The 27,121-nt window shown below is 38.6% G+C and overlaps 3 protein-coding genes across 3 annotated transcripts; all 3 read left to right on the top strand.

Moving 5' to 3' along the window:
- Positions 1–1,492: 1,492 nt before the first annotated feature.
- LOC144053200 (uncharacterized) lies at positions 1,493–19,621 on the top strand. The gene is made up of 7 exons (XM_077567363.1): positions 1,493–1,911; positions 3,475–3,765; positions 4,603–6,594; positions 12,435–12,522; positions 12,986–12,998; positions 13,446–13,659; positions 15,215–19,621. Exons 1-7 carry the CDS (start codon positions 1,788–1,790, stop codon positions 16,876–16,878), a joined length of 4,386 nt encoding a protein of 1,461 aa, XP_077423489.1. The 5' UTR covers positions 1,493–1,787; the 3' UTR covers positions 16,879–19,621.
- LOC144053749 (uncharacterized) lies at positions 6,607–10,533 on the top strand. The gene is made up of 2 exons (XM_077568534.1): positions 6,607–8,057; positions 8,908–10,533. Exons 1-2 carry the CDS (start codon positions 7,934–7,936, stop codon positions 10,098–10,100), a joined length of 1,317 nt encoding a protein of 438 aa, XP_077424660.1. The 5' UTR covers positions 6,607–7,933; the 3' UTR covers positions 10,101–10,533.
- Positions 19,622–21,810: 2,189 nt separating the features above from the next.
- On the top strand, positions 21,811–25,885 carry LOC144053748 (uncharacterized). Its single transcript, XM_077568533.1, has 2 exons — positions 21,811–22,666; positions 24,178–25,885. The coding sequence occupies exons 1-2, from the start codon at positions 22,543–22,545 to the stop codon at positions 25,425–25,427; spliced, it is 1,374 nt and encodes a 457-aa protein (XP_077424659.1). The 5' UTR covers positions 21,811–22,542; the 3' UTR covers positions 25,428–25,885.
- Positions 25,886–27,121: the final 1,236 nt, after the last annotated feature.

Here is a 27,121-nt window from a genome sequence, read left to right as displayed (position 1 = left end):
TGGCTATTATTCTTGGGCCTGAAAATTGATATTAACATAAAAAAAAAATTAAAAAACTAAAAAATTCTCCTGGAAAAAAAAAAATTAAGTAAAAAAAAAAAAGCTGAATTGATAATCATATTGTTTTTACTACATTTGAAATTCACATAAGAAACAGATTTTGCTTGCATACTTTTAATTTCTTATCCAGGTGGTGTTAAATATGTTTCATATGAATATCAATCAAAAGGGAGAAGTGATGGGCACAAATTTGTCAATGCACAGCAAACATGCACAATTTTGTCCAAGTTGCAATGGTCAGCTCCAGGTTTAGTTATTAAATAGTCAATTGTTCAAATGTTGCCAAGAATGGCATACTTTTGTCTCACACTTCCAATTACTCTCTCAACACGTATCCTTACATTCGCAATCTTCCTCGTCTCTTCAACCTCAGCAGTTGTAAGTTTACAATTAGCAGTCAGATACTTATCACTCACGTGATATGAAATTAACAGTTCCGTGGTGACACGGCAATCAAATATTTGGCAGTGTTGTGATGTTTATAGCTTGACCATCTTTGAGCTCTTGCTCTCATACTGGATGGTCTGTCAATAAATATCTCAAAGCAATCTATGATGCATGTCCTGCCAAAATATTGTGTCAATACCAAAGGCATAGTGGCCTGTAGCTAATATAATGCTGTAATGCTACAAATAAGTTGTTCAAGGTGTCTATGACTACTGTGGACACACCAAATCTGTAGGACAGATCAATAATGGGCATATTAAGACAAAGTTGCATCAACGTCATAATGAGCTTTTGAAATTTGTTCACGATACAATTCTTGCTTTCCGATATCTCTGGGGAAATGAGGTTAAATACAGCCCTTAAAGTATGGAAGCTAGGAAGTCCTGTGTAGTATCTCACTTTGTTGCTGTCCTCGAAATCTTCAGGATTGTTTGCCTTCATTTTCTGTATAACATTCTTTGCACTTTGATTTTCTTTTTACGACATAAGTTATTTTTTAAGTCTTGCATTTTCAGTCTGTACCACCTCTAATTCATTAGCAACTGCACATGGAAACACGGCAAGGCCATCACGAAAACAAAGAGAACCATGCTTTGCTGATTTTGCTGTTTCTTTCAAAGCAAAATTATGGAACCAGGAAAGTGATTTCTTGACTAGCATGACTCTTATTTCTTTATTAGGTCGTGCTGTGCTATTTGGAATAGGAAAAATGGAAGCAAGAATGGCCTAAATATCAGACAACAGAGTTGTCAAGTGAGACGGATGTAACAGACAGAATCCGGCCACTTTTCAAAATAAAACATAATTTTCGAAAAAAATAAATAAAAATAATGCAATTTTTTTCCTTTCAGTACCAAATGACTCACGGCCCGGTACCAAATGATACACGGCCCGGTAGTTGGGGACCACTGCCCTACGTGACACGAGATTTGTCCAACTGGTGTTGCCGTAGAATATATTTCACGTGACCAATACAGTACTCCATTCCAGGCTGCTTTTACATAGCCACACGCGGTTCAGAATTATTCATTCTGAATTCGTACTATACGAATTTACACATCGACACTGTTCGTCCGTCACTACTCTATTGAAGCTAAATTGCTCCATTTTGTGTCTGGTTACATTCGTATCACATATTTTTTGTCAAAATCTTTCAGCCTTGTTTAGCTTATCTTATTTTAGCTTGCTAGCCACCGCAAAAAGGAGACGCGCTTGTTATCGACATATTGGCTCAACAGACGTCAAATGTGACCGAAAAGTGTCGTGAATATCGTGTGAAAATGTTCGCAATAACGAAAGTCAAGTACAAAGAGGAGCTTTGTAGCGTACAAGAAGAGAATGAGCGACTACGTCAACTGATGGGCGCCTTTTGCAAGCAGCCTCGAGTTGTGTTGAACAGAGCAGGTTTGTCACTTATTTAATCACCACTTTTCAACAATATGTCTATTTTGAAAGGATCCTTCATCCGGGCACTTTTTACCTTACGTTTACAGTTTTTCTCAAGTCGCTTCTGTAACATTTGTCAGATCAGAATTGTATTTTTAAAACGACTTGTTTAATTTTCACATCACTACAGCAGTTTATCCTCTTTTTTTTTTAAATAACAAGCTGTAGGAAAAATGATTATGTAATTTTCTGTTGTTTCCTACAATATCAATTTCTTATGTCTGTTTCTCAACCTTTTTCGAGCCACGGCACACTTTTTTCAGTGAAAAAATTTCGATGCACACAACCCATAGAAAATGTACCATAAAACAAACGTCCTAACTAAACTAAATGGCTTTGGCGTTTCATTTGTTTTTATGTTTACATTATATATATTGTTGAACAACTAAACATAACTTGAAAAAGCGCAAATAATTTCTTAAAATAAAGAGTGCAAACATACATGCATTACGCACATTATAATCAAACTATATAAAAGAGGTTGCCAATGCTAATAATATGCAGCGCTTCTATCATTGCCAACATCATTGCTATAACTGCTACTCAATTTCCTCCTCAAAATCATCAGCTCAATGCAGAAGGGGGGCAGCTCTTAGTATGCCTAGCATCAGTCAAATCTGGCCCTTTAACATTACTTTGGATTAGGTCGTCCGATACAGTGTTTCCCAGCCAGAAGTATGTGAGAACATTGCAGGGGGTATAAGATGTAAACTCAGGTAACTGATTGAAATAAAATAAAACTGCTATAGCATGACTCAGACTGTGTATTTCTTGTTTAATGTTTTGTTTAATGCCTGTTTAAAAGGGACTATAGTTAAGGTGCTCCTGTTTTTAATGGTAAATGTTAGGAGAATTATATAAGACAGCAGGTTTATTCTTTATTTTTGATTCATTGACATACCAACAACTAGAATGGAGGATGGAAGCCTAGTAGATAATTTGATATTGTAAACAGAAGTGACTCGTTGGACCATTGATTGTAACTCAGTAAAAAACAAAACCGTTTTTTTTTTCTTAGCATAGAATTGGCTAATATATTACATATAGCCACATATTTATGCTAATGGAACATTGACACTAAGCCCATCACAATGATTAAAAATAAAATAATTTAGGGCTGTTTGGTGAAATGGCCCATTTAGGTTTGACATGCACTTACTGTTGGATAAATTGATTTCTCCCTCCTGTCTTTATTTGTTCTGCTTTGCTGCCCACTAGGTGAATAATTAAAAGTTCTTCAACTCGAGAATGTTGTACAGCTGATGCAGATGCATGCATTTGTTAGCTTTTTGTGAATAAATGCCAGATTTCATAACTTGAAATATTTTCTATATTTGTGTGTGGAACAATCAGTGTTACAGGGGTTACAGAGTAATGTTCAGTGATTTCTGGAACAAAATACAGATACGCAACATTTGCCAGCTTTGTGACTCTTTCACTCAGGTGGCCCATGTGATAATCTTAAATATAACGTCACAATAGACGGTCTTTACCAAACCGTGTGTATCTTGTGTCCCGCAGATGTCAGTGAAAAATATCTTTGTCCTGAGCGGCAGGAGCCAGAGTTCCCTGGCGTGAAAGAGGAGGAGGACTTGGAGCCTCTTCAAGTTAAAGAAGAGGAGGAGCCACAGCCTCCCAACATAAAAATAGAAGAGCATTTCACAGAGTTGCCCGTGACTGGTGTCCATTTGAAGAGTGAAGATGAATTTCAATATGAAGAGAACAAAGGGGAGGAGTCTCCAAGCAGCAGCTCAAGACAACAAACAACAACAGAAGATGACGAGGACCACCGTGGAGGATTACAAGCAGAAGGTGAAGACACGTCACACTTTTCTCACACTGATGACCATGAGTATAGAGCAGTGCTGCGGTCCCCTGTCCCCCCCCACCCCCCTTTTTTTTTTTTTTAATGCACCACATACACTCACTGACATGCCTGGGAGGCGGGTGGATCGGAGCAGGGGGGATATCATTTCCCTCTGCTCCGGTTAACCTGCTCCCAATTTTAATGCACCACACACACACACTTGTATATACACTGGGTGGGGTCACATTCAAGGTTTAGGGGTAGAGTTCGCCAGTCGGCAAGCTGGCGAACTCAGTAACAGGGTTAACTCTCACTAAGAACGCTGGAGTGATGACCGGAGCCTTTCCCCGCTGGGCCTGGGGTTCGGGGGTGCCGCCCGTCCTCTTGTGCCCCCATCTCCCCTTCTGCCCCCGGTGTTCCGTCCCTCCACGCGGTGGGGGATGGGGTGGGCGCGGATGCCCTCTCCGCTCCGCTGCCCGGCCCCTCTTCGGCGCCGGTGCCTGGGTGCGGGGGATCCCCGGGATCTGGGGGTCGGGGGCTGCCAGTTCTTCAACTCGAGGATGTTGTACAGCTGGTGCAGATGCATTCATTTTTTAGCTTTTTGTCAATAAATGCCAGATTTCACAACTTGAAATATTTTCTATATTTATGTGTGGAACAATCGGTGTTACAGGGGTTACAAAGTAACGTTCAGTGATTTCTGGAACAAAATACAGATACTTAACATTTGCCAGCTTTGTTACTCTTTCACTCAGGTGGCCCATGTGAAAATCTTAAATATAAAACACATAACGTCACAATAAACGGTCTTTACCAAACTGTGTGTATCTTGTGTCCCGCAGATGTCAGTGAAAAATATCTTTGTCCTGAGCGGCAGGAGTTCCTTGGCGTGAAAGAGGAGGAGGACTTTGAGCCTCTTCAAGTTAAAGAAGAGGAGCAGCCACAGCCTCCCAACATAAAAAAAGAGGAGCGGCTGCCACCATCCATTAAAGAGGAAGAGCATTTCACAGAGTTGCCCGTGACTGGTGTCCATTTGAAGAGTGAAGATGAATGTCAATATGAAGAGGACAAAGGGGCGGAGTCTCCAAGCAGCAGCTCAAGACAACAAACAACAACAGAAGATGACGAGGACCACCGTGGAGGATCACAAGCAGACAGCCTGTTAGCTCGAATGTCAGAAGGTGAAGACACGTCACACTTTCTTCACATTGATGACCATAAACAGTCTGACGGTGATGTGACGTGTCACACTGACAGCAAACTTTGGAAATTTTCTCTGTGTGTCTACAAGTCTCAATTGAGAAAACATGTGATTGGCCACACTAAACCTTTTGCCTGTTCAGTTTGTGGCCAAAGTTTCTCTATGAAGGGAACTTTAAAAAGACACACCAGATCCCACACTGGAGAGAAACCTTTTGCCTGCTCAGTTTGTGGTAAAAATTTTGCTGAAAAGGGAAGCTTAAAAAGACACACAAGAACCCACACTGGAGAGAAGCCGTTTGCCTGCTCAATTTGTGGTAAAAATTTTGCTGAAAAGGGAAGCTTAAAAATACACACAATAACCCACACCGGAGAGAAGCCTTTTGCCTGCTCAGTTTGTGGTCAAAATTTTGCTCACAAGGGACACTTAAAAAGACACACAAGAACACACACTGGTGAGAAGCCTTTTGCCTGCTCAGTTTGTGGTCAAAATTTTGCTCACAAGGAAACCTTAAAAGACCACATGAGAACACACACTGGAGAGAAGCCTTTTACCTGCTCAGTTTGTGGTCAAAATTTTGCTCAGAAGGGACACTTAGCAAGCCACATGAGAACCCACACTGGAGAGAAGCCTTTTGCCTGCTCAGTTTGTGGTCAAAATTTTGCGGAGAAGGGAAGCTTAAAAATACACACAAGAACCCACACTGGAGAGAAGCCTTTTACCTGCTCAGTTTGTGGTCAAAATTTTGCTGAGAAGGGAAGCTTAAAAATACACACAAGAACCCACACTGGAGAGAAGCCTTTTACCTGCTCAGTTTGTGGTCAAAATTTTGCTCACAAGGGACACTTAAAAGACCACACAAGAACACACACTGGAGAGAAGCCTTTTACCTGTTCAGTTTGTGGTCAAAATTTTGCTCGCAAGGGACACTTAAAAAGACACACAAGAACACACACTGGAGAGAAGCCTTTTGCCTGCTCAGTTTGTGGTCAAAATTTTGCTGAGAAAAGAAGCTTAAAAAGACACACACTAAACCACACTGGAGAGAAGCCGTTTGCTTGTTCAGTTTGTGGTAAAAAATTTGCTCACAAGGAAATCTTAAAAATACACACAAGAACACACACTGGAGAGAAGCCTTTTGCGTGCTCAGTTTGTGGTCAACATTTTGCTGAGAAAAGAAACTTAAAAATACACACAAGAACCCACACTGGAGAGAAGCCTTTTGCCTGCTCTTTTTGTGGTCAAAATTTTGCTCAGAAGGGACACTTAAAAATACACACAAGAACCCACACTGGAGAGAAGCCTTTTATCTGCTCAGTTTGCGGTCAAAATTTTGCTGAGAAGGGAAGCTTAAAAAGACACACATTAACCCACACTGGAGAGAAGCCTTTTACCTGCTCAGTTTGTGGTCAAAGTTTTGCTCGCAAGGAAATCTTAGAAATACACACAAGAACCCACACTGGAGAGAAGCCTTTTACTTGCTCAGTTTGTGGTCAAAATTTTGCTCACAAGGGATACTTAAAAATACACACAAGAGCCCACACTGGTGAGAAACCTTTTACCTGCGCCGTTTGTAGTCAAAGATTCACAAGTAAGGCGAAAGCTAAGAGGCACAAGTGTGCTGGTGAGAATAGCAGCGATGAATGATCGTGCAAAGATCATGTCTTCCGCTGAATGAACGAATGATCAGTGTACCTGTATTGTATGTGTCTGACTTAACCCTTTTTTGAAATTGAGTTTGTATTCAAAATGTTACATCAACCTGACAAGGGGCTGCAGATTTAAACTATCTGACAGCTATAATCTGGCATGTTTACCGGTAATTGTCTATTAATATGTATTGTGCCTTAAATAATTTTTATATTACATTTTCCATGTTTAATATTAAAGGTAATTAGAATGACAGTGATTTTAAATCTACAGTTTTGTGATCTATTTGTATTCGTAAATACTTTCTTATAATTATTGTGTGTGCCAAAACACTCAAAGCTTTGTATATAGTTTGTCCTTTTTTGTTACATTTACACTAGTATGACTCACTCTGTAAATATAATTAAAAATAAAAAAGGATGTCATCCATTATTATTGAAATAGACGTAAATTTGTCAAAATATCTGTATTTCAGTCTGTTTAGTGTTTAGTAACCATTAAAACTGAAATAACTTTATATTTCCGGTAAACCCCTCAATATTGTTTTATGTATATAACTCCATTCAAAATAATTCTACACTCTTATTTTGTAGCACATCGCCAGATGTAGAGAAATTAACGTGATACACTGCACTGATGAACAATGTTGTAAGAAGATGTCAAGTTTACAAGAACATTGTACAGGGAATAAACATGTTTATTTTCGTCCAAAAGCAAATATTAAAAAAAAAAAAACATTCTCCAAATGAACATAGACACAAAAGTTTATTTAAGTTATGCCCCCAACCCCGTACGTGACACGAGATTTGTCCCCTCCCCTTAAACCCCTCAATATTTTTATGGATGTAACTAAACATGTTTCTTACTCGTCCAAATGCAAATATTTTTTTAAATGTAATCTCCAAATGAACATAGGCTCAAACGTTTATATAAGTTATGCCCCACCCCGTGACATGACATTTGTTCAACTGGTGTTGCCGTAGAATAGATTTCACGTGACCAATACTCCATTCCAGGCTGCTTTTACGTAGGCACACGCGGTTCACAATAATTCGTAATAATTCATTCTGAATTCGTACTATACGAATTTACACATCGACACTGTGTGTCCGTCACTACTCTATTGAAGCCAAACTGCTCCACTTTGTGTCTGGTTACATTCGTATCACACAGTTTTTGTCAAAATCTTTCGGCCTTGTTTAGCTTAGCTTAGTTTAGCTTAGTTTAGCTTGCCGCCGAAAAAAAGGAGACTCGTTTGTTATCGACATATTGGCTCAACAGACGTCAAATGTGACCGAAAAGTGTCGTGAATATCTGTGAAAATGTTGGCAATAACAAAAGTCAAGTACAAAGAGGAGCTTTGTGGCGCACAAGAAGAGAATGAGCGACTACGTCAACTGATGGACGCTTTTAGCAAGCAGCCTCGAGTTGTGTTGAACAGAGCAGGTTTGTCACTTATTTAATCAATACTTTTCAGCAATATGTCTATTTTGAAAGGATCCTTCATCCGGGCACTTTCTAACCTTACGTTTACAGTTTTTCTCAAGTCGCTTTGGTACTTATCTCAGATAAGAATAGGTGCTCCTATTTTTGATGGTAAATGTTATAAGAATTATATAAGACAGCAGGTTTATTCTTTATTTTTGATTCGTTGACATACCAACAACTAGAATAGAGGATGGAAGCCTAGTAGATAATTTGGTATTGTAAACAGAAGTGACTAGTTGGACCATAGTTTGTAACTAAATAAAAAACTTTTTTTTTTTTTTCTCAGCATAGAATTACCTAATATATTACATATAGACACATATTTATGCTAATGGGACATTGACACTAAGCCCATTACAATGATTAAAAATAAAATAATTTAGGGCTGTTCAGTGGAATGGCCCATTTAGGTTTGACATGCACTTACTGTTTGTTGGCTAAATTGATTTCTCTCCTCTGGCTTTATTTGTTCTGCTTTGCTGCCCCCTATAGGTGAATAATTAAAAGTTCGTCAACTCCTCGAAGATGTTGTACAGCTGATGCAGATGCATGCAATTGTTAGCTTTTTGTCAATAAATGCCAGATTTCACAACTTGAAACATTTTCTATATTTATGTGTGGAACAATCAGTGTTACAGGGGCTTACAGAGTAACGTTGAGTGATTTCTGGAACAAAATACAGATACTTAACATTTGCCAGCTTTGTTACTCTTTCACTCAGGTGGCCCATGTGAAAATCTTAAATATAAAACGCATAACGTCACAATAAACGGTCTTTACCAAACCGTGTGTATCTTGTGTCCCGCAGATGTCAGTGAAAAATATCTTTGTCCTGAGCGGCAGGAGCCAGAGTTCCCTGGCGTGAAAGAGGAGGAGGGCTTTGAGCCTCTTCAAGTTAAAGAAGAGGAGGAGCCAGAGCCTCCCAACATAAAAATAGAGGAGCGGCTGCCACCATCCATTAAAGAGGAGGAGCATTTCACAGATTTGCCTGTGACTGGTGTCCATTTGAAGAGTGAAGATGAATGTCAATATGAAGAGGACAAAGGGGCGGAGTCTCCAAGCAGCAGCTCAAGGCAACAAACAACAACAACAGAAGATGACGAGGACCACCGTGGAGGATCACAAGCAGACAGCCTGTTAGCTCGAATATCAGATGGTGAAGACAAGTCACACTCTCCTCAAACCGATGACTATGAACAGTCTGACGGTGATGTGACATGTCACACTGACAGCAAACGTTGGAAATGTTCTCAGTGTGGGAAAAGTTTTGGCTGCCAGTCTCTATTGAGAAGACATATGTTCAGCCACACTGGTGACAAACCTTTTGCCTGCTTAGTTTGTGGTCAAAGTTTCTCTAAGAAAGGAAACTTAAAAATACACACAAGAACCCACACTGGAGAGAAGCCTTTTGCCTGCTCAGTTTGTGGCAAAAAATTTGCTGTGAATCACAACCTAAAAAGACACACAAGAACCCACACTGGAGAAAAGCCTTTTGCCTGCTCAGTTTGTGGTCAAAATTTTGCTCACAGGGGAAGCTTAAAATTACACACAAAAACCCACACTGGAGAGAAGCCTTTTGCCTGCTCAGTTTGTGGTAAAAAATTTGCTCATAATGCACATTTAACAAGACACACAACAGCCCACACTGGAGAGAAGCCTTTTGCCTGCTCAGTTTGCGGTCAAAATTATGCTGAGAAGGCAAGCTTAAAAAGACACACATTAACCCACACTGGAGGGAAGCCTTTTACCTGCTCAGATTGTGGTCAAAGTTTTGCTCGCAAGGAAATCTTAGAAATACACACAAGAACCCACACTGGAGAGAAGCCTTTTGCCTGCTCAGTTTGTGGTAAAAAATTTGCTGTGAAGAGAAGCTTAAAAATACACACAAGAACCCACACTGGAGAGAAGCCTTTTACCTGCTCAGTTTGTTGTCAAAGATTTCCAAGTAAGGCTAAAGCTAAGACGCACAAGTGTGCTGGTGAGAATAGCAGAGATGAATGATGGTGCAAAGATCATGTCTACCGCTGAATGAACGAATGATCAGTGTACCTGTATTGTATGTGTCTGACTTAACCCTATTTTGAAATTGATTTTGTATATAAAATGTTACATCAACCTGACAAGGGGCTGCAGATTTGAACTATCTGACAGCTATAATCTGGCATGTTAACTGGTAATTGTCCATTATTATGCATTGTGCTTTATATCATTGTTATATTGCATTTTTCATGTTTAATATTAAAGGTAATTACAATGACAGTGATTTTAAATCTACAGTTTTGTGATCTATTTGTATTCGTAAATGCTTTCTTAAATATATTGTGTGCCAAAACACTCAAAACATTGTATATAGTTTGTCCTTTTTTGTTACATTTACACTGGTATGACTCACTCTGTAAATATAATTACAAATAAAAAAGGATGTCATCCATTATTACTGAAATAACTTTCTCTTTTTTGGTAACCCCCTTAATAATTTTAAAGTATGTACGTATAATCCATTCAAATATATTTCATTTCTACACTCTTATTTTGTAGCACATCACCAGATGTAGAAAGATGAACCTGATATGCTGCACTGATAAACAATGTTGTCAGAAGATGTTGAGTTTACGACACTGTACAGGAACACCAGTTTGAAGATTTTTTTTTTAACCTCCAACTGAATGTATAATTAAACGTGTTATTTGAGGATATTTTTAGTTATCGTTCTTTTTGTGACACGAGATTTGTCCAACGGGAATATCCATCTATCCATTTACCAAACTACCATTCACACTCACATTGTAAAATAGTTATAATCTTAAATAAATAAATAATGACATACGAAGTGGAACAGAAGGGAGACAACGGTCCATTAAAAAGTATTACAGTGCATACCATAATATGGACTGAAGGTCTATGTGATTATTATAATTATATGGGTGGGTGTTAAATACAAGAGTTTACAAGTTTACAACAACACACTGTACATGAACTACTGTAAACATGCTAAATGCAGTTTTTTTATTTTCGTTTATTTTTTATTTTGAATGTGGGTGAGTATTTGTATGTGTGTGCATGTGTGCGTGCGTGAGTGTGTACTCATTAGTTCACCTAAAACCTATTAAAAATCCCATATTGTTCACCTAAACCGAATACTTCAGAATCCAGCTAGGGTCGTGAGGTTTTCAGGAGACCCGAGGAAGGATCAAAGAAAAATAAATTTAAGTGAAATCCAGCACCGACCAGACATTACCTACTACCCACCGGGTTACCAACCAGAGTCTTTCACCAACCGCAGAAACATCTAAATTAGACATTAGTCGTCACTGTAGCTTTAGGAGAATCATATAATACTGACACCCAGTGAATAAATGACTTCCCAAAGCCAAATTTATTTAAAACAGTTAAGAGGAAGGACCAGTTAACTTTGTCAAAAGCTTTTTCTGCATCCAGTGATATAACTGCCTTTTTATCATGCCGCTGTGACATGCTAATAAGGTTAAAGAGCCTCCTAATATTATTAGTAGAGTGACGACCTTTAATAAAGCCTGTTTGGTCGCTATGAATGATTGTCGAGATTACTGTTTCTAGTCTAGATGCGAAAGCCCCAGTGATACTTTTAATATCAGTGTTAATCAGTGAAATCGGAAGTTAACTTGATGGAAGGGTGGGGTCTTTTTCTGGCTTTAAAAAAAGTTTAATTGCTGCTGTATTCATGTGTGGGTGTATGTAACCATTAGTTTTAATTTATGTTACTACTCTTAAGAATAGTGGAGCAAGCATTAAACAGAAGTGTTTAAAAAATATAGCCGTATAACCATCCGGCCAGGTGCTCTGCCATTAGTAATACTATCTCGAGCACTGTACAGCTCGTTTATAGTAAGTGGCGCATCTAACATATCTTATATCTCTAAATGCAGTTTAAAGATTTCTTATTTATTCTCCAAATGAACCTAGAATTAAATGTCTATTTTAGTTCCCCCAGTGACACGAGACTTGTCTAACTGGTGTTGCCGTAGAATAGATTTCACGTGACAAATACTCCATTCCAGGCTGCTTTTACATAGCCGAGCGCGGTTCACTATAATTCGTTCTGAATTTGTACTATACGAACTGACGCCTGTCACTACTCTATTGAAGCCAAACACAATTGCTACATTTTGTGTCTGGTTAAATTCGTATCAGAAAGTACTTGTCCAAATCTCTCGGCCCTGTTTAGCTTATCTTAGCTTAGCTTGCTAGCCGCCAAAAAAGGAGACTAGTTTGTTATCGACAAATTGGCTCAGCAGACGTAAAGTGTGAGCGTAAAGTGTCGTGAATAACGTGTGTAAATGTTCGCCATAACGAAAGTCAAGTACAAAGCGGAGCTCTGTGGCTGGGCCTGGTCTGGAGACATAATACCCATAGTGGAGATGGAGTCAAGTTTAACAAACAGAGGGTGAGCTAAAAGGAACGGTACGTTGTTGTTTATATAACAAAAACAGTGGTGGTTTGGCCCACAGCGTATCTCAGCGCATCGAAAGATAAGATTAAAAAACACAAAAGTGGTCAGAGACAGGGACCTGCAGGATGAGAGGCCAGCATTGACACCTTTTGTAAAAACAAGGTCCAACGTGTTGCCATATGAATGAGTGGTACAGTTGACATGTTGGATAAAATCTGGACTAAAAAGAGAATCTAAGAATTCCATTGCTTTGGAGTGTTCACTTGTTCAACATTCAGGGTCGTCACCATCACACATTGGTGCGTGTAGATGTAAATTCAGCAAAATATCTGTCTTTCAGTCTGTTTAGTGTTTAGTAACCATTAAAACTGAAATAACTTTATATTTACGGTAAACCCCTCAATATTTTTTATGTACATAACTCCATTCAAAAATATTCCTTACTCTTATTTTGTAGCACATCGCCAGATGTACAGAGATGAAGTGATACACTGCACTGATGAACAATGTTAGAAAATGTCGAGTTTACAACAACACTGTACAGGGACTAAACATGTTTCTTATTCGTCTAAATGCAGATTAAATAGTTCTTATTTATTTTCAACTGAACATAGACTCAAACGTTTATTTTAGTTATGCCCCCTGTGACACGAGATTTGTCCAACTGGTGTTGCCGTAGAATAGATTTCACGTGACAAATACTGCATTCCAGGCTGCTTTTACACAGCCACTCGCGGTACACTATAATTCATAATAATTCATTCTGAATTCATACTATACGAACTTACACATCGACACTGTGCGTCCGTCACTACTATATCGAAGCCAAACTGCTCCATTTTGTGTCTGGTTACATTCGTATCACATAGTTTTTGTCAAAATCTTTCGGCCTTGTTTAGCTTAGCTTAGCTTGCTAGCCACCGAAAAAAGGAGACGCGTTTGTTATCGACATATTGGCTCAACAGGCGTCAAATGTGACCGAAAAGTGTCGTGAATATCGTGTGAAAATGTTGGCAATAACAAAAGTCAAGTACAAAGAGGAGCTTTGTGGCGTACAAGAAGAGAATGAGCGACTTCGTCAACCGATGGACGCTTTTTGCAAGCTGCCTCGAGGTGTGTTGAACAGAGCAGGTTTGTCACTTATTTAATCAATACTTTTCAACAATATGTCTATTTTGAAAAGATCCTTTATCCGGGCACTTTTTACCTTACGTTTACAGTTTTTCTCATGTCGCTTTGGTACATTTGTCAGATCAGAATTGTATTTTTAAAACTACTTGTTCAATTTTCACATCACAACAGCAGTTTCTCCCCTTTTTTTTTATAACAAGCTGTAGGGAAAATTATTATATAATTTTCTGTTGTTTCCTACAATATCAATTTCTTATGTCTGTTTCTCAACCTTTTTTGAGCCACGGCACACTTTTTTCATTGAAAAAATTTCGAGCACTCCCCCCTAGAAAATGTACAAAAAAAAACATCCTAACTAAACTAAATGGCTATGGCGTTTAATTTTTTTTATGTTTATATTATATATATTGTATATTGTTGAACAACTAAACATAACTTGGAAAAGCGCAAATAAGTTCTTAAAATCAAAAGTGCAAACATACATGCATTACGCACATTATAATCAAACTATATAAAAGAAGTTGCCAATGCAAAAAATATGCAGTGCTTCTATCATTGCCAACATCATTGCTATAACTGCTACTCAATTTCCTCCTCAAAATCATCAGGTTAATGCAGAAGGGGGCCAGCTCTTAGCATGCCTAGCATCAGTCAAATCTGGCCCTTTAACATTACTTTGGAGTAGGTCGTCAGATGCAGTGTTTCCCAGCCAGTAGTACGTGAGAACATTGCAGGGGATATAAGATGTAAACTCAGGTAACTGATTGAAATAAAATAAAACTGCTATAGTATGGCTCAGACTGTGTATTTCCTGTTTAATGTTTTGTTTAATGCCTGTTTAAAAGGGACTATAGTAAAGGTGCTTCTATTTTTGATGGTAAATGTTTTAAGAATTATATAAATAAGCAGGTTTATTCTTTATTTTTGATTCGTTGACATACCAACAACTAGAATGGAGGATGGAAGCCTAGTAGATAATTTGGTATTGTAAACAGAAGTGACTAGTTGGACCATTGTTTGTGACTAAATAAAAAACAAAAACTTTTTTTTTCTTATCATAGAATTACCTCATATATTATATTTAGACACATATTTATGCTAATGGCACATTGACACTAAGCCCATCACAATGATTAAAAATATAATAATTTAGGGCTGTTCGGTGGAATGGCCTATTTAGGTTTGACATACACTTACTGTTGGCTAAATTGATTTCTCTCCCCTGGCTTTGCTGCCCCCTAGAGGTGAATAATTAAAAGTTCGTCAACTGCTGATGTTGAACAGCTGATGCAGATGCATGCATTTGTTAGCTTTTTGTCAATGAATGCCAGATTTCGCAACTTGAAATATTTTCTATATTTATGTGTGGAACAATCAGTGTTACAGGGGTTACAGAGTAATGTTCAGCGATTTCTGGAACAAAATACAGATACGTAACATTTGCCAGCTTTGCTACTCTTTCACTCAGGTGGCCCATGTGAAAATCTTAAATATAAAACACATAACGTCACAATAAACGGTCTTTACCAAACCATGTGTAACTTGTGTCCCGCAGACGTCAGTGAAAAACATCTTTGTCCCGAGTGGCAGGAGCCAGAGTTCCCTGGCGTGAAAGAGGAGGAGGACTTGGAGCCTCTTCAAGTTAAAGAAGAGGAGCAGCCACAGCCTCCCAACATAAAAAAAGAAGAGTGGCTGTCACCATACATTAAAGAGGAAGAGCATTTCACAGAGTTGCCCGTGACTGGTGTCCATTTGAAGAGTGAAGATGAATGTCAATATGAAGAGAACAAAGGGGCGGAGTCTCCAAGCAGCAGCTCAAGACAACAAACAACAACAGAAGATGACGAGGACCACCGTGGAGGATCAGAAGCAGAAGGTGAAGACACGTCACACTTTCCTCACACTGATGACCATGAACAGTCTGACGGTGATGTGACATGTCACACTGACAGCAAACTTTGGAAATTTTCTCTGTGTGGAAAAACATTTGCCTACGAGTCTCAATTGAGAAAACATGTGATTGGCCACACTAAACCTTTTGCTTGCTCAGTTTGTGGTCAAAAATTTGCTCAGAAGGGAACCTTAAAAAGACACACAAGAACCCACACTGGAGAGAAGCCTTTTGCCTGCTCAGTTTGTGGTCAAAATTTTGCTCAGAAGGGAACCTTAAAAAGACACACAAGAACCCACACTGGAGAGAAGCCTTTTGCCTGCTCAGTTTGTGGTCAAATTTTTGCTCGCGAGAAAAACTTAGCAAGCCACATGAGAACCCACACTGGAGAGAAGCCTTTTGCCTGCTCAGTTTGTGGTCAAAATTTTGCTCAGAAGGGAACCTTAAAAAGACACACAAGAACCCACACTGGAGAGAAGCCTTTTGCCTGCTCAGTTTGTGGTCAAATTTTTGCTCGCAAGAGAAACTTAGCAAGCCACATGAGAACCCACACTGGAGAGAAGCCTTTTGCCTGCTCAGTTTGTGGTCAAATTTTTGCTGAGAAGGGAAGCTTAAAAATACACACAAGAACACACACTGGAGAGAAGCCTTTTACCTGCTCAGTTTGTGGTCAAAATTTTGCTTATAATGCACAGTTAGCAAGACACACAACAGCCCACACTGGTGAGAAACCTTTTACCTGCTCAGTTTGTGGTAAAAATTTTATTGAGAAGGGAAGATTAAAAATACATACAAGAACCCACACTGGAGAGAAGCCTTTTGCCTGCTCAGTTTGTGGTCAAAATTTTGCTGATAAGGGAAGATTAAAAATACATACAAGAACCCACACTGGAGAGAAGCCTTTTGCCTGCTCAGATTGTGGTCAAAATTTTGCTCATAAGGGAACCTTAAAAAGACATACAAGAACCCACACTGGAGAGAAGCCTTTTGTCTGCTCAGTTTGTGGTAAAAAATTTGCTCGCAAGGGACATTTAAAAGACCACACAAGAACACACACTGGAGAAAAGCCCTTTGCGTGCTCAGTTTGTGGTCAAAATTTTGCTGAGAAGGGAAGCTTAAAAATACACACAAGAACCCACACTGGAGAGAAGCCTTTTGCCTGCTTAGTTTGTGGTCAACATTTTGCTCAGAAGGGACACTTTAAAATACACACAAGAACCCACACTGGAGAGAAACCTTTTACCTGCTCAGTTTGTTGTCAAAGATTCCCAAGTAAGGCTAAAGCTAAGACGCACAAGTGTGCTGGTGAGAATAGCAGAGATGAATGATGGTGCAAAGATCATGTCTACCGCTGAATGAACGAATGATCTTTGTACCTATATTGTATGTGTCCGACTTAGCCCTTTTGCGAAATTGATTTTGTATATAAAATGTTACATCAACCGGACAAGGGGCTGCAGATTTAAACCATCTGACAGCTATAATCTGGCATGTTTACCGGTAATTGTCCATTAATATGTATTGCGCCTTATATAATTTTTATATTGCATTTTCCATGGTTAATATTAAAGGTAATTAGAATGACAGTGATTTTAAATCTACAATTTTGTGATCTATTTGTATTCGTAAATACTTTATTATAATTATTGTGTGTGCCAAAACACTCAAAGCTTTGTATATAGTTTCTCCTTTTTTGTTACATTTAAACTAGTATGACTCACTCTGTAAATATAATTACAAATAAAATAGGATGTCATCCATTATTACTGAAATAACTTTCTCGTTTTTGGTAAACCCCTCAATATTTTTAAACTATGTACGTATATCCATTCAAATATATTTTATTTCTACACTCTTATTTTGTAGCACATCACCAGAGGTAGAGAGATGAACCTTTTATGCTGCACTGATAAACAATGTTGTCAGAAGATGTCGAGTTTACACACTGTAGCAGGGATCCCCAACTGGCGGACCGCGGTCCGGACCCGGACCCCGAGACCATTTTATCCGGACCAAGCATTTTTTGTTTTAAAGTACGATAATACGTTCATTCTTAACAAAAGCCATTTTTGAATAGGCCCGCGCGAGGGCAGCTACGATTGAACCGGGGTCCTTTGACCGGCAGCATGCTCTTATTTACATGGGACAGGCTTTACTATGGGAAAGTGGGTGAACTATGGCGCTGTCTAAAGTTAGAAAAGTTGACTCTGAAAACCGAGTCTTTAGAGATGAGTGGACTGAAGCTTACGCTTTCATTTTGCCAGCAGCGAGTGCTACAAGGCCAGTGTGTCTTATATGCACGGAGTCTGTTGCTCTTGTTAAAAGCGCCAATATCAAGCGGCATTACGAGACAAGACACAAAACCTTCGACGCAAATTACCCGCCAGGATCAGCGACGAGGGCACAGAAATTACATGAACTGAAAGGACAGTATGAGCGCGCAACACGGGTAATTGCACAGACGCTAACAGCATAACAACGAGCATACGAGTGTTCACTACGTGTGCAGTGAATTTTGGGCAAGCACAAAAAGCCTTTTAGTGACTCCGGAATGATCAAAGAGTGTATGGAGGCGATGGCAGAAACGCTATTGGAGGGAAAAGAGGGGCAGCAGCTTAAACAAAAGGTCCGACAGATTCCACTATCATCCACAACTACAACAAGAAGAGCCGAGCTGCTATCCGAAGATGTGCAGTCCCAGCTCGACAGCGCCATTCAAAGTGCCCCATGCATCGCATTAGCTGCTGATGAATCAACTGACATGAGTGACAATGCACAACTTTTGGTATATGTCAGGTTCTATCATGAAGAGAGTAAAACATTTGTAGAGGACATTTTAGGCATCACAGCTTTGAAAACACACAAAAGAGGAGAGGACATCTATTTAGCCATAAAGGAAATGCTGACACAGAGGGGAATAAATCTAAAAAATGTTGTCTCTATCACTACTGACGGGGCACCATCCATGATGGGACGAGAAAAGGGTGCAGTTACTCGACTGAAACATGACCACCCAGAACTCTTGTCATATCACTGCATTATCCACATGGCTGTCCTCTGCTCATCACTGTCAGAGCACTATGGAGATGCTATGAACACCATCACCAAACTTTCTCAGGGCTTCATCATCTCACCAGCATCGTCTGCTGAGGGAATTCTTAGCAGAAGTAGATGCACCTGCCAATGACCTACTACTACACTCCAATGTCAGGTGGCTGAGTAAAGGAAAAGTTCTGGCATGTTTTTGGAAGATAAGGAATGAAATTAAAGATTTCCTGGCAAAACAAAAGAGTCCAAAGGCTCAGGTGTATTTCGACTTTTTGGAGGAGGAAAGTAACTTGGATACACTTGCCTTTCTGGTTGACGCCACAGGACACATAAATGACCTGAATTTGAAGCTTCAAGGAAAAGACAATTCTGTGTGTGACCTGGTGGCTGCTGTCAAGTCTTTTCAGAAGAAACTGGAACTTCTGAAAAGGGATCTTGAGGAGGACTGTGCACATTTTCCTTCATTGAAAGAGATTCAAGGTGTCAATGTCACTGCTCATTCTGACTTTATGCAAAAGTTGATTGAAAACTTTAAGGCTCGTTTTGATGGCTTTACTTTGGGAGACCAGCTCTTGATCTTTGTTAAAAATCCATTTTTAGTTAAGAATGTTGTCTTTTTTCAAAAGAAGCCACACATGTGTATAAATGGGCAAATGCACAGTCCCTCCAAATGGAGCTTTTAGATCTGCAGGCTGATGTAGTGTTAAGAGAACAAAGTGAATCCTCTGATCCTGCAAAGTTCCCTTTTCTCATCAAAGTGGCATTGTACACATTAACAATGTTTGGCTCTACCTATAGTTGTGAGTCAGCCTTCTCATCTGTAAGAGCACACGTATTGCACTTCTAGGCAGTATACAAATATAAGAATAGGAGTTAGTTAATGCGCAATACATTTTTGTTACACTGTGATTTACATTCAAATATATTTGCACTAAAATGAATGAAAGAGAGTAAGTTTAACAAGTTGTATTATTGTCACTGTAACAGCACGTTTGCAATTTAATAAAATAACAGAAAAATGAATTATCGTCTGAATGTTGTTGCATGTTCGGACCCTGGTCTACTAGGCTGATGGAGTTACTGGACCTCTTGCCGGTTTAGTTGGGGATCCCTGCTGTACAGGAACACCAGTTTGAAGATTTTTTTTTAAAACTCCAAATTGTATAATTAAACGTGTTATTTGAGGATATTTTTAGTTATTCTTTTCGTGACACGAGATTTGTCCAACTGGAATATCCATTTACCGAACTACCATTCACACTAACATTGTAAAATAGCTATAATCTTAAAAAATATATATATAAAATAAATAAATAATGGCATACGAAGTGGAACAGAAGGGAGACAACGGTCCATTAAAAAGTATTACAGTGCATACCATAATATAGACTGAAGGTCTATGCGATTATTATAAAAAATTGTAAAAATTGACTGACGGAAATTTGCTTCTGACATGACATAAATTAAAAACAAAAAATAACTTTTTTTCTCATCTAAAAATACATGTAAACAACAGCCAACCAGAGTGGAGCATAGAGGAAAACGGGATAAATACAAAATTTAAAAAAAGTTTCACTTGTCTTTTTTTAATGAGTTAAGGTACCTGTGCGAGACGTCGTGTAAACAGTGCCTCAGAGCTGTTGCTGCTTCCTATCACTAGCTGGGGATAAGGCATAAGAATTTTATTTACCTGTATATAGAAATGTAGTCGAAGTAGTAGTGGTAAAAGAAGAAACCGAACAATGAACTTCATGGACAAGTATTTAGTTATTAAATGCAAACAATAATAAAAGCACTTTATTTGCTGATTTTGAAATGAACCCGCGGTCTGAAATAAACAGCGCCCCCTGACGGCCAACCGGGAAAATTCCCTTATTATTGCTCGTATTATGTCTCCAGACTGGGCCTGGTCTGGAGACATAATACCTATTCTGCCCTTCAGAAGTTCACCGTTTGAGTTTGTGCAACCATAGAGCGCCCTCCAGGGGTTGCTTTGTTCATTGTTTTGGTAGAAGAGAGAATTCAAATGTGGCAGTATGCAACGCAGACTCGTTTATGTGCTACGCGAACTGTTGGATCCTGTTTCGTTGTTGCTTTAGACAAGAATTGTCCGTAAGCACTGAAGAGGTTAAATTTATGCCTCTTTTGCGTGTTCCAAAAATATGAAGACAGATTTTTAATGTAAGAAAAAACACCTTTGCAAAGATGATTTATTAAAACAGAGATCTCCGGACATCGGGACACCCTGAACATCACGTAGGAGGTGGAATTTTCAGAGTGCCCATTGTGCCCCCTCCCTTATGAGAGAGGGCTACTTATAGTATCGAGCTTGGAAAGTGAAACGCCTTTTAAAACGCGTTATACAACAGATTTGCAGCTGTGCCGGTCTCCAGACAAAATATACTCTCCGGACACTTTTCTCAAAACAATATCTCACAAACAAGTTGAACTAGATTTAGTGTGGCCGTGAGCGATGATGCCAACAGAGTCAGTGTGTGTGGGTGTGTGTGTGTGTTCGAGGCAGATTCTGTTCTCAAGGACAAAAAATGTGTGTGTTTTCGCACACTGAGAAGGAATTTTAGACCAAACAATTTACCAGCTTAGGTTAAGGTCAAATTATACTGAGTTCAACACTATTTCACCTACTTTACACATCTATAAGACATTTCAACATGGTTAATATATGAAATAAAGAATTAAAATGTTAATAATGTCTAACAGTACATGTGATGTTAAGAAAATAACACTGTGTATTCATTTTAGTTAATTTAGGACAGTATTAGAGATAAGAGACTGTTGTGCAATGTAACTAGCTATTAGCATGAGAGTGTGTCGTGTACAGTTAGCTAATACACATTATTTGTTAATGTTTTTTTTTTGTAGTTTTACGACGACCTAAAGAGGGTAATGGTCAGAGGCCATTGTTCAAATAAACAGCCCAAAAGGAAAACAAAGTCTGGTTATTTGGAACGTCGTTAACTCGCTGTCTAGCTGGTGAAATCTAGAAGCTTCGGAGCGAGGACAGCACAATACCCATAGTGGAGATGGAGTCAAGCCAGCATTGACACCTTTTATAAAAACAAGGTCCAATGTGTTGCCATATGAATGAGTGGTACAGTTGACATGTTGGATAAAATCTGGACTAAAAAGAGAATCTAAGAATTCAATTGCTTTTGAGCGTTCACTAGTTCAACATTCAGGGTCGTCACCATCACACATTATTGGTGCGTGTAGACGTAAATTCATCAAAATATCTGTCTTTCAGTCTGTTTAGTGTTTAGTAACCATTAAAACTGAAATAACTTTATATATCCGGTAAACCCCTCAATAATTTTATGGATGTAACTCCATTCAAAAATATTCCACACTTATTTTGTAGCACATCGCCAGATGTAGAGAAATGAACGTGATACACTGCACTGATGAATAATGTTGTTAGAAGATGTCGAGTTTACAACTACACTGTACAGGGACTAAACGTGTTTCTTATTCGTCCAAATGCAAAGATTTTTTTTTTTAAATTTATTCTCCAAATGAACATAGACTCAAACGTTTATTTAAGTTATGCCTCCAACCCCCTACGTGACACGAGATTTGTCCAACTGGTGTTGCCGTAGAATAGAGTTCACGTGACCAATACTCCATTCCAGGCTGCTTTTACATAGCCACACGCGGTTCACTATAATTCATAATTATTCATTCTGAATTCGTACTATACGAACTTACACATCGACACTGTGCGGCCGTCACCACTCTATTGAAGCTAAACTGCTCCATTGTGTGTGTGGTTACATTCGTATCACATAGTTTTTGTCAAAATCTTTCGGCCTTGGTTAGCTTAGCTTAGATTACTAGCCACCGAAAAAGGAGACGCGTTTGTTATCGACATATTGGCTCAACATACGTCAAATGTGACCGAAAAGTGTCGTGAATATCGTGTGAAAATGTTCGCAATAACGAAAGTCAAGTATAAAGAGGAGCTTTGTGGCGCACAAGAAGAGAATGAGCGACTACGTCAACTGATGGACGCTTTTTGCAAGCAGCCTCGAGTTGTGTTGAACAGAGCAGGTTTGTCACTTATTTAATCAATACTTTTCAACAATATGTCTATTTTGAAAGGATCCTTCATCCGGGCACTTTTTACCTTAAGTTTACAGTTGTTCTCAAGTCGCTTCTGTACATTTGTCAGATCAGAATTGTATTTTTAAAACGACTTGTTTAATTTTCACATCACTACAGTAGTATATTCTTCTTCTCTTTTTTTTTATAACAAGCTATAGGAAAAATTATTCTGTAATTTTCTGTTGTTTCCTACAATATCAATTTCTTATGTCTGTCTCTCAACCTTTTTTGAGCCACGGCACACTTTTTTCATTGAAAAAATTTCGAGGCACACAACCCATAGAAAATCTACCAAAAAAACAAACATCCTAACTAAACTAAATGGCTCTGGCGTTTCATTTTTTTTTTAATGTTTACATTATATATATATTGTATATTGTTGAACAACTAAACATAACTGCGAAAAGCGCAAATAATTTCTTAAAATCAAAAGTGCAAACATATATGCATTACGCACATTATAATCAAACTATATAAAAGAAGTTGCCAATGCAAAAAATATGCAGTGCTTCTATCATTGCCAACATCATTGCTATAACTGCTACTCAATTTCCTCCTCAAAATCATCAGCTCAATGCAGAAGGGGGCAGCTCTTAGCATGCCTAGCATCGGTCAAATCTGGCCCTTTAACATTACTTTGGATTAGGTCGTCCGATGCAGTGTTTCCCAGCCAAAAGTATGTGAGAACATTGCAGGGGGTATAAGATGTAAACTCAGGTAACTGATTGAAATAAAATAAAACTGCTATAGCATGACTCAGACTGTGTATTTCTTGTTTAATGTTTTGTTTAATGCCTGTTTAAAAGGAACTATACAGTAGTGAAGGTGCTCCTATTTTTTAATGGTAAATGTTATAAGAATTATATAAGACAACAGATTTATTCTTTATTTTTGATTCGTTGACATACCAACAACTAGAAACGTTTTTCTTTCTTAGCATAGAATTAGCTAATATATTATATATAGACACATAATTATTATGCTAATGGCACATTGACACTAAGCCCATCACAATGATTAAAAATAAAATAATTTAGGGCTGTTCGGTGGAATGGCCCATTTAGGTTTGACATACACTTACTGTTGGCTAAATTGATTTCTCTCCCCTGGCTTAATTTGTTCTGCTTTGCGGCCCCCTAGAGGTGAATAATTAAAAGTTCTTCAACTCCTCGAGGATGTTGTACAGCTGATGCAGATGCATGCATTTGTTAGCTTTTTGTTAATAAATGCCAGATTTCACAAATTGAAATATTTTCTAGAATTATGTGCGGAACAGTCAGTGTTATAGGGGTTACAAAGTAACGTTCAGTGATTTCTGGAACAAAATACAGATACGTAACATTTGCCAGCTTTGCTACTCTTTCACTCAGGTGGCCCATGTGATAATCTTAAATATAAAACACATAACGTCACAATAAACGGTCTTGACCAAACCGTGTGTATCTTGTGTCCCGCAGATGTCAGTGAAAAATATCTTTGTCCTGAGCGGCAGGAGCCAGAGTTCCCTGGCGTGAAAGAGGAGGAGCACTTTGAGCCTCTTCAAGTTAAAGAAGAGGAGCAGCCACAGCCTCCCAACATAAAGAAAGAGGAGCGGCTACCACCATACATTAAAGAGGAGGAGCATTTCACCGAGTTGCCCGTCACTGGTGTCCATTTGAAGAGTGAAGATGAATGTCAATATGAAGAGAACAAAGGGGCGGAGTCTCCAAGCAGCAGCTCAAGGCAACAAACAACAACAACAGAAGATGACGAGGACCACCGTGGAGGATCACAAGCAGACAGCCTGTTAGCTCGAATGTCAGAAGGTGAAGACACGTCACACTCTCCTCACATTGATGACCATAAACAGTCTGACGGTGATGTGTCATGTCACACTGACAGCAAACTTTGGAAATTTTCTCTGTGTGGAAAAACATTTGTCTACAAGTCTCAATTGCGAAAACATGTGATTGGCCACACTAAACCTTTTGCCTGCTCAGTTTGTGGTCAAAATTTTGCTCAGAAGAAAACCTTAAAAATACACACAAGAACCCACACTGGAGAGAAGCCTTTTGCCTGCTCAGTTTGTGGTCAAATTTTTGCCCGCAAGAGAAACATAGCAAGTCACATGAGAACCCACACTGGAGAAAAGCCTTTTGCCTGCTCTGTTTGTGGTCAAAATTTTGCTGAGAAGGGAAACTTAAAAAGACACACACTAACCCACACTGGAGAGAAGCCTTTTGCGTGCTCAGTTTGTGGTCAAAATTTTGCTCAGAAGGGACACTTAAAAAGACACACAAGAACACACACTGGAGAGAAACATTTTGCCTGCTCAGTTTGTGGTCAAAATTTTGCTGAGAAGGAAAGGTTAAAAAGACACACAAAAACACACACTGGTGAGAAACCTTTTGCCTGCTCAGTTTGTGGTCAAAATTTTGCTCACAAGGGAGACTTAAACATGCACACAAGAACCCACACTGGAGAGAAGCCTTTTGCTTGCTCAGTTTGTGGTCAAAAATTTGCTCACAAGGGACACTTAAAAATACACACCAGAACCCACACTGGAGAGAAGCCTTTTGCCTGCTCTGTTTGTGGTCAAAATTTTGCTCGCAAGGAAATATTAAAAATACACGCAAGAACACACACTGGAGAGAAACCTTTTACCTGTGCCGTTTGCTGTCAAAGATTCCCAAGTAAGGCTAAAGCTAAGAGGCACAAGTGCTGTTGAGAATAGCAGAGATGAATGATGCTTGATATGATCTCATTTATGAATTTACTTTTCAAATGGTGCAGAGATCATGTCTACCGCTGAATGAACGAATGATCTGTGTACCTGTATTGTGTATTGTATGTGTCTGACTTAACCCTTTTATGAAATTGAATTTGTATTCAAAATGTTACATCAACCTGACAAGGGGCTGCAGATTTAAACTATCTGACAGCTATAATCTGGCATGTTTACCGGTAATTTTCCATTAATATGCATTGTGCCTTATATCATTTTTAAATTACATTTTCCATGTTTAATATTATGATCTATTTGTATTCGTAAATACTTTCTTAAATATATTGTGTGTGCCAAAACACTCAAAACATTGTATATAGTTTTTCCTTTTTTGTTACATTTACACTAGTATGACTAACTCTGTAAATATAATAAAAAATAAAAAAGGATGTCATCCATTATTACTGAAATAACTTTCTCTTTTTTGGTAAACCCCTCAATAATTTTAAAGTATGTATCCATTCAAATATATTTCATTTCTACACTCTTATTTTGTAGCACATCACCAGATGTAGAGAGCTGAACCTGATATGCTGCACTGATGAACAAAGTTGTTACAAGATGTCGAGTTTACAACAACACTGTACAGGGACTAAACATGTTTCTTATTCGTTTAAAAATGTATTCTCCAAATGAACATAGACTCAAACGTTTATTTAAGTTATGCCCCCAACCCCCTGCGTGACACGAGATTTGTCCAACTGGTTTTGACGTAGAATAGATTTCACGTGACCAATACTCCATTCCAGGCTGCTTTTACATAGCCACACGCGGTTCACTATAATTGATAATAATTCTGAATTTGTACTATACGAACTTACACATCGACACTGTGCGTCCGTCACTACTCTTTTGAAGCCAAACTGCTCCGTTTTGTGCCTGCTTACATTTGTATCACACAGTTTTTGTCAAAATCTTTCGGCCTTGTTTAGCTTATATTAGCTTAGCTTGCTAGCCACCGAAAAAAGGAGACGCGCTAGTTATCGACATATTGGCTCAGCAGACGTCAAATGTGACCGAAAAGTGTCGTGAATATCGTGTGAAAATGTTCGCAATAACGAAAGTCAAGTATAAAGAGGAGCTTTGTGGCGCACAAGAAGAGAATGAGCGATTACGTCAACCGATGGACGCTTTTTGCAAGCAGCCTCGAGTTGTGTTGAACAGAGCAGGTTTGTCACTTATTTAATCAGTACTTTTCAACAATATGTTTATTTTGATAGGATCCATCATCCGGGCACTTTTTACCTTGCGTTCACAGTTTTTCTCAAGTCGCTTTGGTACATTTCTCAGATCAGAATTGTATTTTTAAAACTACTTGTTCAATTTTCAGATCACTACAGCAGTTTCTCCCTTTTTTTTTTAAATAACAAGCTGTAGGGAAAATGATTATATAATTTTCTGTTGTTTCTGTTAGAAAACATGTATTTTTGTTCTCTTTTGCGTGTTTAAATAAATCAGAGTTGAGATCTGTGAAGAGGTCCCTTGCAAGGTTTTTAATACAGACATTTCTGATGACACAAAATTGAATTCACCCAAGCAGTGATCCGTCCAAAATGTGTGTCTCCCTAATGGATACACGGCACATTTATAGAAAAACACAGTGTTTACAAGAAATCGCTTCTCCCCCCGCCTTCGCA

This window comes from Vanacampus margaritifer, chromosome 6, assembly GCF_051991255.1.
Source record: "Vanacampus margaritifer isolate UIUO_Vmar chromosome 6, RoL_Vmar_1.0, whole genome shotgun sequence".
In the NCBI taxonomy this organism is placed as follows: domain Eukaryota; kingdom Metazoa; phylum Chordata; class Actinopteri; order Syngnathiformes; family Syngnathidae; genus Vanacampus; species Vanacampus margaritifer.
Note: the sequence above shows the minus strand (reverse complement) of the source record. Positions and strands in the feature narration are given on the sequence as shown.

Excerpts from the sequence above, each read along its gene's own strand:
- LOC144053749 (XM_077568534.1), top strand. The coding sequence starts at position 7,934 with ATGTTGGCAATAACAAAAGTCAAGTACAAAGAGGAGCTTTGTGGCGCA. Across the intron at positions 8,058-8,907 it reads AGTTGTGTTGAACAGAGCAG|ATGTCAGTGAAAAATATCTT; the intron begins GTTTGTCACTTA and ends TGTGTCCCGCAG.
- LOC144053200 (XM_077567363.1), top strand. The coding sequence starts at position 1,788 with ATGTTCGCAATAACGAAAGTCAAGTACAAAGAGGAGCTTTGTAGCGTA. Across the intron at positions 1,912-3,474 it reads AGTTGTGTTGAACAGAGCAG|ATGTCAGTGAAAAATATCTT; the intron begins GTTTGTCACTTA and ends TGTGTCCCGCAG. Across the intron at positions 6,595-12,434 it reads CAAGTGTGCTGGTGAGAATA|TCAAGTACAAAGCGGAGCTC; the intron begins GCAGCGATGAAT and ends CCATAACGAAAG.
- LOC144053748 (XM_077568533.1), top strand. The coding sequence starts at position 22,543 with ATGTTCGCAATAACGAAAGTCAAGTATAAAGAGGAGCTTTGTGGCGCA. Across the intron at positions 22,667-24,177 it reads AGTTGTGTTGAACAGAGCAG|ATGTCAGTGAAAAATATCTT; the intron begins GTTTGTCACTTA and ends TGTGTCCCGCAG.